The sequence below is a fragment of the Scardinius erythrophthalmus genome (assembly GCF_964197995.2).
Source record: "Scardinius erythrophthalmus genome assembly, chromosome: 4".
NCBI classification, from domain to species: Eukaryota; Metazoa; Chordata; class Actinopteri; order Cypriniformes; family Leuciscidae; genus Scardinius; species Scardinius erythrophthalmus.
The window spans coordinates 2,257,683-2,267,068 of record NC_138224.1 but is presented as its reverse complement, the minus strand read 5'-3'; the positions used below and the strand labels follow the sequence as shown (position 1 = coordinate 2,267,068).

The 9,386-nt window shown below is 37.9% G+C and overlaps 1 protein-coding gene and 1 long non-coding RNA gene across 2 annotated transcripts; one reads left to right on the top strand and one right to left on the bottom strand.

Moving 5' to 3' along the window:
• Nucleotides 1-907: 907 nt before the first annotated feature.
• asb15b (ankyrin repeat and SOCS box containing 15b) lies at nucleotides 908-8,546 on the bottom strand. The gene is made up of 9 exons (XM_081363543.1): nucleotides 8,409-8,546; nucleotides 8,270-8,325; nucleotides 8,049-8,180; nucleotides 6,960-7,118; nucleotides 6,157-6,402; nucleotides 4,848-5,019; nucleotides 2,487-3,048; nucleotides 1,297-1,450; nucleotides 908-1,214 (listed from the first exon to the last, which is right to left on the bottom strand). The coding sequence occupies exons 1-9, from the start codon at nucleotides 8,510-8,512 to the stop codon at nucleotides 1,039-1,041; spliced, it is 1,761 nt and encodes a 586-aa protein (XP_081219669.1). The 5' UTR covers nucleotides 8,513-8,546; the 3' UTR covers nucleotides 908-1,038.
• LOC308689701 lies at nucleotides 2,561-9,018 on the top strand. Its single transcript, XR_014030040.1, has 5 exons — nucleotides 2,561-2,826; nucleotides 2,943-3,099; nucleotides 6,103-6,438; nucleotides 6,964-7,143; nucleotides 8,053-9,018. It is a non-coding gene; the product is annotated as an uncharacterized lncRNA (long non-coding RNA).
• Nucleotides 9,019-9,386: the final 368 nt, after the last annotated feature.

The following is a 9,386-nucleotide window of genomic DNA, read 5'->3' as shown; positions in this document are numbered from 1 at the left end:
CAGAATACTCTCTAAGTGTTTTTAGCTTTTTCATATGTGCCAAAAAACCCACGTCAAGCTAAAGTACCACGTCACAGGCTAATAGTGAGGGGCAGATTATCCCAAGAACTGTTATCAGCCTGGCATGAACCATTGTGAGGATTTTAAAAAATCCTCTTCTCTCTTAGCCTTTTACTGGGTTTGTCTCGCTTTTGATGTCATAATCAGGATTAAAATTTGCTTTATTATTGCATTCATCACAGCATACGTCTTACTATTAAATCCTCAGCTTGACTAAAAAGTAGTGAATCTGGAAAGAGGCTAAAGGTTAATAAGGTGTAGATATGAATGGATTTTAAAGGCCATAAGCCCTGTGTGTGTAATGATCAGATTTGGACTGAGTGTGAGCGCTCAGATAAGCTGTTTGTTGTCCCGTAGGATCCGAACATCATCGAAAGGCTAAGATCTGTGTTTATGACAGGAACACAATGTCTGCTGCATCTCTGGAGCCGCCGACCGGCGATGACAGCGCAGGAATGTTGTTGCTCCGATAACAAGGATCTCTAGCAACAACAGCTTCCGTAAAATCCTCAGTGTTTTTGGATTAGGGCCAGTGTGAATGTTGATGAAATTTGAAATGTGTGCCAAATTCTTATGGTTTAAGAAAAATAATGCAATTTTTAGCAAGTGATTAAAAATCCAATGTCAGTTACCGTCAAACTGTTTCCAGAGTAAGTGATGTATTTAACGTTGCACATATTTACTCTCTCTGCTGACTATTCAGAGTAAATCATGTCCAGGTCAAGTTTCACTCCAAAAACAAAAGTGCATATTTTGCATAAAATAAATTATGCCTATAATTAGGAAAAAACAAAAAATTAATTGTGAAATCAAACACATTCTCATTACTATATTTATTGTTTTCAGGTTGAAATTTGACCTGCACATGCTCTCATCTTTTGTGAGCAATGAAATGATACAATCACAATGATGTTGTTTTGAAACAAACTGATAAATAAAACACATTTGGAATAAAATACATATATATATATATATATACTATATATAGTGTTCATCCATTCGCCCATAGACATCATATTCTTTGTAGAGCAGGAATTTCTTCAGTGTCGGCGGGAAAGTAACGGTGCTCATGAACTCTGGGTCATTCAGTCGTCTCAGTGTCATATGTCTCCTGATAACCAACCTGGCCTGGTGTTTCAGAGGCTGTGGGTTCCCTAGCACCAAACAGACATTAAGAAATAGTTATCTTTTGTGTTTCATACAGGTTTGTAAAGACATGAATGGTGAACAGCTTACTGAGAGAGTCACAGATGTTGGGCCACTCCTCCTGTTTCTCCAGAATGCATTGCAGTTTGGAGCAGATGTGCACGTGATTCACGTAATCCAGGAGTGTTTGCACCACCTTCCCAGCCAAGTGCGCCATCCACGACACGCTAATGAACTCGCAAAACTTGAAAACACAGGACAGAGTGCATAATTAGGCCACATGTAAATACAGAATTTGAATATTTGGGGGAATTCACTGAGGATGAATTGCAACTTGTTGCAGTGATCACAATAAGGTGCAATAATGCACATCTCTTAAAAAAAAATAATACAATGCATGCTGACGTAGTGCTATTTTAGTGAATCCAGATCATTGGTTTCTAGACTCCCCAAATATGATGCTTACAGTCACTTTGCTCTTGATATGACTTCACTAAGCGTGTTCACACTTAGTTCGGTTTGTTTTATCCGGACTAAAAACAGCCATTTAGTCCTAGTCTGCTTAGCATTCACATTTGCATTTTAACACCGAACCTAAAGGCAAAGGGATACGTTCGCAACCTGATTGGTCATCTTTTATGGTGTATATTTCACGACGGAACTTATCGAGCATCCAGAACAATGTTGTGTTCTGGGATAAACGCGTTCGCTGTGTGTGCGTAGCCTAAATATGATGGTATTTTGGTCGCATCTTGTGATGCCATGTCTTGTTTTTGGTCTGTTTACATGTGTTCATTACGTCTTGTGTTTATATTTTAATTCGAACCGCACCAGAGTTTGTTTGGAAGTGGATCGAGACTCATCTTTTCAGCGGTACGGTCTCGGTCCGCTTGTTGGATGGCAGCGTTCACACTTATTAAAATGAACCGCACTAAAAGAGCAAATCGCACCAGAGTTCGGTTTACTCCAACCAAACATGCCAAGTGTGAACACACCCTAAGAATAAATTGCAACCAATTATTGCATTGATCACAATAAAATGCACATAAACATTTTTTCCTTTTAAGCAACAGTGCAAAATTAATTGCAGCAATGCATTCTATAATAAACCTAATATTCGCAGATATGTGGTGTTTTAAATGGCTTTACCAGCACAAGTAGCGTCTGGATAAGCTGGTTTTCAGGTGGTTAGTGAATAAGACGCAGGTTTTGATGCATGCATAATTGGTGCAATTGTTTAGTGCATCCATTGCTTTCTAGCCCCCGAATATGATGCTTACAGTCACTTTGTTTGTGACTCTCTTGATTTGGCATGTCCGGCTGTGAAACTCTCTCCATGTGTATGTCACTACAGGGCTGTCATGATGACACTCGAAGCAGCTTTCTGCATTGTAACCGTTGTTGAGGAGCAGACGCAGCATCATGTCATCTTTGAGGCAGTATTGCAGCGCCGTGGGAAATACAGTGTCATTGACGAGAGAGAAGACGCAGTTGACGTTGGCTCCATAAGCGAGAAGCAGTCGCACCAGCTCGTGTTTCCCAGCTCTGACCGCCACCAGTAGACCGTGCAGAGGGTCCAGGTCCGGTTTGGCTCCTGCTTTCAGAAGCATCTCAGTGCAGGTGACGTCTCCATTACAGATGGCGAAGTACAGTGGGGTCTTCCTCATGTCACCATAGTTTTCTGAAATATGGCAGGCTAAGATTGAGTTGACGTCAAAGTTGTTTTCGATGAGCAGCTCGAGACAGTCAGCGTGGCCTCCGTCCGCCGCAGAATGAACCGGACTCATGCCAGACAGACGAATGGCCCTGCTAGTGGTGATGGGAATGAAGGTCCTCAAAGCCCTGCCAGTTTAAAGAGACACAGGGTTTGAAGTTAACACCCGCCAATTGCAGGTAAAAATCAACTGTCGCTGTCAAATCACTAGCCAATTTGGTGTGTTAGCTACCTATGTTATTCACTTTGCTGGGAAGGTTCGCGTAAGCCAAATCTGCGCAAATAGGGGAGAGCGGGGCACTAAGTAATGCTTTTTGACTTTCTCAGTCTGTGTAAATCTACTTAGGGTTCAGAGTATTTATTTTTACCCCACATTAATTTCACACGTCTAGTACAATTATGTGGTTTTGTTTTATTAATACAGTGTCTACTTTTTTTTTTGATATACCCCAAAAGAATGAAAGTGAAATGTGACAACATGCCCCATAGGTGGGGTACATTGTAACATGACCATATGACAGCTTAAAATGCTATGTGATCTAATCAAACAAACATACAAGACAAACTAAAATATTTTCTCAATGAAATACAATTATTAACTTTTTCATATAAAATAATGCCATTTTTTAATAATTAAATATAAACTCATTTTTGAGTTTTGATTATGAACACAGGAAAACACAGCATAGTTCAAAACGTAATTTCTGAGCATTGACTCTCTGTCTTTATTCACCTTTTTCTCATGGTTTCTCAATAGAATTAAAAAAAAGTATAGAATAGAATAGCATATTTCTAATAGGGGCACATTATAACGCAGTGTGACAACATGCCCCGCCTGCACAACTGGGATTTAAACCCTGCTAGTGTCTTCTGCTAGTTAGTGAAGCATTAAAGAACTATAGCAACCGTTAAATAACATATTGGAGATTAAAATAATATCAGATTTGTCTAATTTTAAATAAACACAAAAAATAGAGATGAAAAATTAACTTAATTAAGAAATTTACTTTTGCTATGGTTTAATAAATGTCTATGGATATCTTCCAAAAAATTTTACATTTTGGCCCAATTTTTTCTCTATATAGTGTTGATATGGCAACTAGTAAATACACCAAGTTTCGTCATGCTAGCATGTGTGGAAGTATTTAAAACAAGTGTGTTATGTTGTGCCCCACTCTCCCCTACTCAACTCATGATATATTAAATATAGAGTATTGCGCAGAATCTGGTCATATCTGGCTTGCTTGAACATACAACACTACGCAACAAATAATGGTGCGCTTGTTCATTTGCATTGAAGCAATAGCAAAGATTAAAAAGCATTTGGTTAACAGAAAGACATTATTTTCCAACATCCTACATTTTTTTGATGTTCTTTGTACTGTATTGATCTGTCCACCTAAAACACATTTTTGGTGATGAGGATGAAAGAGGAAGGGAGGGGATGCTGGATGAATTTGTTTGAATGAGAAATGAATGTATGAAATCCAAATAGTTATATATATATATATATATATATATGAAGAGCTCAGATGAAAAAAGCCTCTAAGTGCCATCTGAAATTTTCTTCTAGAATGATCATTTTTATCAAACTTGTATATTTAAGTTCAGCAATTTCACTTCAATGCCATTTAAGTGAAATTACTGAACTTAAATATACAAGCTTGATAAAAATTATCATTCTAGAAGAAAATTTCAGAGGCTTTTGCATCTGAACTGTTCATATATAGGCTTATTTCTTCTTTTTTTCCTCCTTTTTTTTTTTTTTTTTGGCTGGTAGAAGTTCTGAATGGCCGGTAACTTAAAAATTTTGTAGCCAAATTGGCCGGTGAGTGAAAAAGTTAATTTCAAACCCTGGAGACACACACAATGTTTTTATCATGGCAGACATGTTGAAGTTTGTGAGATTGATTCGGCATGCTCTCACAGGTAGTGCCCTTCATAGGCTGCACGGTGAATTGGCAGTTGAGAGCAAAGACTGGCTACATTAGGACTGGCACCGTGTTGTAAGAGCAGATTAATACAGTCCAGGTTCCCAGAGCCCGCGGCGTCGTATAACACACTGTCTCCGTTTGACGCTTGTGTGGTGGCGTCGCCTCCTAGAGGAGAAAGCAAATGCATTCATTTTAGGGGGAATCAATCTGCAAATGCCTTATTGTTGTCTCTGCATGATAAGAGAAATTATTGAATCACTGCAAAAAACATATTGTTTAACTAGGTAGCACTTTAGGTTACACTTTATTTTACAGTGTCCCTGTTACATATGTTAAATGTACATACCATAGTAATAATAATTATGCATAATTACATGCAACTAACCCTCAACCAAATCCTAATCATACCCTAACCCTACAGTAAGTACATGTAGTTGCTTAATATTACTCTGTATTTAAATGTATAATTGCACTGTAACAATGACACCTTAAAATAAAGTGTAACCCTTTATTTTAAGGTGTCATTATTACAGTGTAATTATATATTTAAGTACTGAGTAATATTAATTAACAACATGTATAGGTTAGGAAAGAATTAGGCTTTGGTTAAGGGGTTAGTCGTTATTACTATGGTAAGTACATGTAACATATGTAACAAGGACACTGTCAAATAAAGTGTCACTGCACTTTATTTTACAGTCCTGTTCCACATGTACATGTACTTATTATAGCAATTATAATAACTTTGTCATAATTAGGTACTAACCCTGAACCTACACCTTAATCTAACCTTATATTACCAGTACTTTCTTATGTAACTACACTGTAAGTACATGTACTGTAAAATAAAGTGTAACCCACTGTTTTATACATTGTGGGACCCTTTTTTACTAAAATACTACTGATAAAATAATCTTTTCAGCAATCATGTCATGTAGGTTTTCTGTCCGCTGTTTGGAATCAGAATTAGCTATGCCAGATTTGCGAATGAATCACTCTTTTGAACTAATCAGGAGAGTGATTCATTTTGCAAAAATATTAATTCGGACACTATTGAAAATCTAAAATATAGTGAACCAAAATTTACACTTTTTTTAGCTATTACTTAAACTGATTTACTAAGTGAGGCAACACTATTGCTAAGTTCGCACACCAATGAAATGATAATCTACTGGATGATGATTAATTTGTTGAATCAGCTGTAAGTAACATTTAAGTCTAATTAATTAATGCTCTTTATCATTTTAGTAAGCCTATAGCACTTCAGGCACGGATGTGGAGTTGATTCGTGGTCAGACTCACCATGTTGGATGAGGATTGCCAGTATTTGGGGATGCCCGTACTCTGCAGCGACGCCCAGCGGTGTGACCCCGTGCCCGTCCCGCCCCATCACCTCCCCCCCGTGTCTCAGCAACAGCATCAGGACGTCCTCGCAGCCCACCTTCGCTGCCTCATGCATAACCGTCCACTTCTTCAAACACACCTGCTCCACGACGGCTCCTCCCGTTAGGAGTGCATGAACCATATCATAAGAGTTTGACCTCACGGCTGCAAAGGGAAACTTGGGATTATGATCCATAAGAAGTAACTAATGCAAAAGCAGAAACGGCCACGTGTTCAGTATGCTTGTACAGATCCACAGTACACTTACTTGCACAAGCCAGTGAGACTAATGTGAAGGCTAGTTTATCTTATCCTGTTATTGATATTTTATAAAGTTACATTAGATGGATAGATACTAGATCAATAGATAGATAGATAGATAGATAGATAGATAGATAGATAGATAGATAGATAAATGGATAGATACTAGATCAATAGGTAAATCACTTTATTACATTGGGAATCACATTATATTTAAGAAAAGATACTTGATTGTCATGAAAATAATGTTTACAATACAAAAAAAATGTAAAAATCCTTTAAAAAAATCTGTTTTGTTAATGTCAATTTTGATGTTGTTTGGATTTGGGGTGAAATTTCTAATTCTTTAATTTCTTCAATTGGTAAAGTGAAATTATTTTTTAATTAATGTAGTCTAAAATGAAATCTGCTTAATTGCTTGTTAAAGAGCGAGACTTGTTTGTTGTCTCTTTTGTTGTTACCCAGGAGAAGTGGAGTCTCATTCTTGCTGTTCGTGTTGTGTGGAGAGGCTCCGTGTTGGAGAAGAACCTTCACGTTCTCCACACGTCCCGCTTGAGAAGCCAGAGTCAGAGCGGTGTCTCCATCGGCCGTCAGCTCCTCCATGCTCAGCTCATAGGAGGCTGTCCAGGACACGTGTATATAGAGGTACCACTGCTTTATTAGCTTATCACAATAATTGTTTGTACTTTAAAGGGATAGTTCACCCAAAAATGTAATTTACCCCATGATTTACTCGCCCTCAAGCCATCCTCGGTGTATATGGCCAGTGAATGGCTGTATATTTTTTGAAGTCCATCAAAGAGCATCCATCCATGATAAAAGTGCTCCACACTGCTCTGGGGGGTTAATAAAGGCCTTCTGAAGCGAAGTGATGCGTTTGTGTAAGAACAATATCCATATTTAAAACTATATCGACTAAAATAACTAGCAGACGGTCTACATAAGTCGACTTACGCCAAAAGACTAACACTTGACACATGTATGACGTAGGAGTAGCGAAAGCTTTGACGCTTCTCGCGATTCAAGCAAACAGGGCTGGGCATCAAACTCAAGCTCCTCCCACATTTCTCTTTAAAAATTCTCGTTTTAGACTTCTAATTCGTGACTGGTGTTTTGTTTTGCTCTATCCTCTGCGCTTCCGCGTTCGTCATTACGTTGTGTGTCAAGGTCAAGTGTTACTCTTTCGCCGTAAATCGATGAAAGTCTGCCGGAAGCTAGTTATTTTAGTTATTAAAGTTTTATATATGGATATTTTTCTCACACGAACGCATCGCTTCACTTCAGAAGGCCTTTATTAACCCCCCAGAGCAGTGTGGAGCACTTTTATCATGGATGGATGCTCTTTGAGGGACTTCAAATAATATACAGCCATTCACTGCCATTATAAAGCTTGGAAGAGTCAGGACATTTTTTAATATAACTCTGATTGTATTCGTCTGAAAGAAGAATGTCATTTACACCTAGGATGGCTTGAGGGCGAGTAAATCATGGGGTAATTTTAATTTTTGGGTGAACTAACCCTTTGACACGGGCACATTGCATCTGCTCACCCAGAAGGACGAGGTCCAACACATGGGCATCCGGCTGGACAGACGCTCTGTGCATCGGAAGCCAACCTCTGCTGTCTCTTTCCTTAAAGGCATCGCTGTACTTGTGCAGTTTCCTTAATGCCAACACATCACCTGGATAATATTACGGCACATGCGGAATATCAAGCCATTGCCTAATCAGAGCATTGATGATCAGATAAAAGGCCACACATATGAAGTACCTTGATATATAGCAGATAAAATCTTGAGGTTTTCATCACTGGCGGATTCTAAAGTGCTGCATGAGACAAATTAAATGTGTTTGGAATATGTTTGAAATTAATAAATGCTGCGCATGGACGATGTTTGTGCGTACTGTACCTTAGTGGTTCATTCAAAACAGACAAACTGCAAGCATCTTGGAGGCTCATTTGAATAGCAAACTCAATGAGCGGATCGTCATCCATTTGTTCCATGTAGTCCATAGTGTTTCAGAGGTCAGACACACGAACAAACTTCAGAGAACTTCAGTCATGCAGATGGATTATAAAACTCACGTGGATTTTGGTGTAACTCTGTTCTGAAAGTTTATGATAACCGATAATCAGAAGAAATGTCATGCACCACACAGCGCTGCGAGACTCAGACTGAGTTTGTTATTGCATGTCCTGAAGGATATATATAGTCTGACCTGCTTTCTCTAGACACTTTGAGAATGCGGGTCACGACTTTGACACGACTAACCACACAAACACAGTGTTTAGTTTGCTTTCTTAAGCCTAGACAGAAGGCATAAAATATATTAAAAACTGCACGTCTGATATAAATACACATTACCTGAATGAGAATTATTTTATGATGTGTAGCTGTGTTTTCATACAAATGTTGTTGTTGTTGTTGTTGTTGTTGTTGTTGTTGTTTTGTAACGTGTTGCTCACGTTTAGTCGTTGAATGATGTCTTGGAACCAAATAAATTTGACTGATTTGTGTTATTGTTAATGTGTGTTAATAGTTCTGGGACATGACATAAAAAATATGGGTAACACTTTACAATAAGGTTCATTAGTTAACATTATTTAATGTATTAACGTGGACTAACAATGAGCAATACATTTGTTACAGCATGTATTAATCTTTGTTAATGTTAGTTAATAAAAATACAGCTGTTCATTGTTCATGTTAGTTCACAGTGCATTAACTAATGTTAACAAATACAACATTTGATTTTAATTACATATTAGTAAATGTTGGAATTAATATGATTATAATGATTATAATGAACATTTTTATACATTGTGCTTGTAGACTCACTATGTTACTGATGCATTTGGGTGCTAGCATCACCATCAAGTTTTCCAC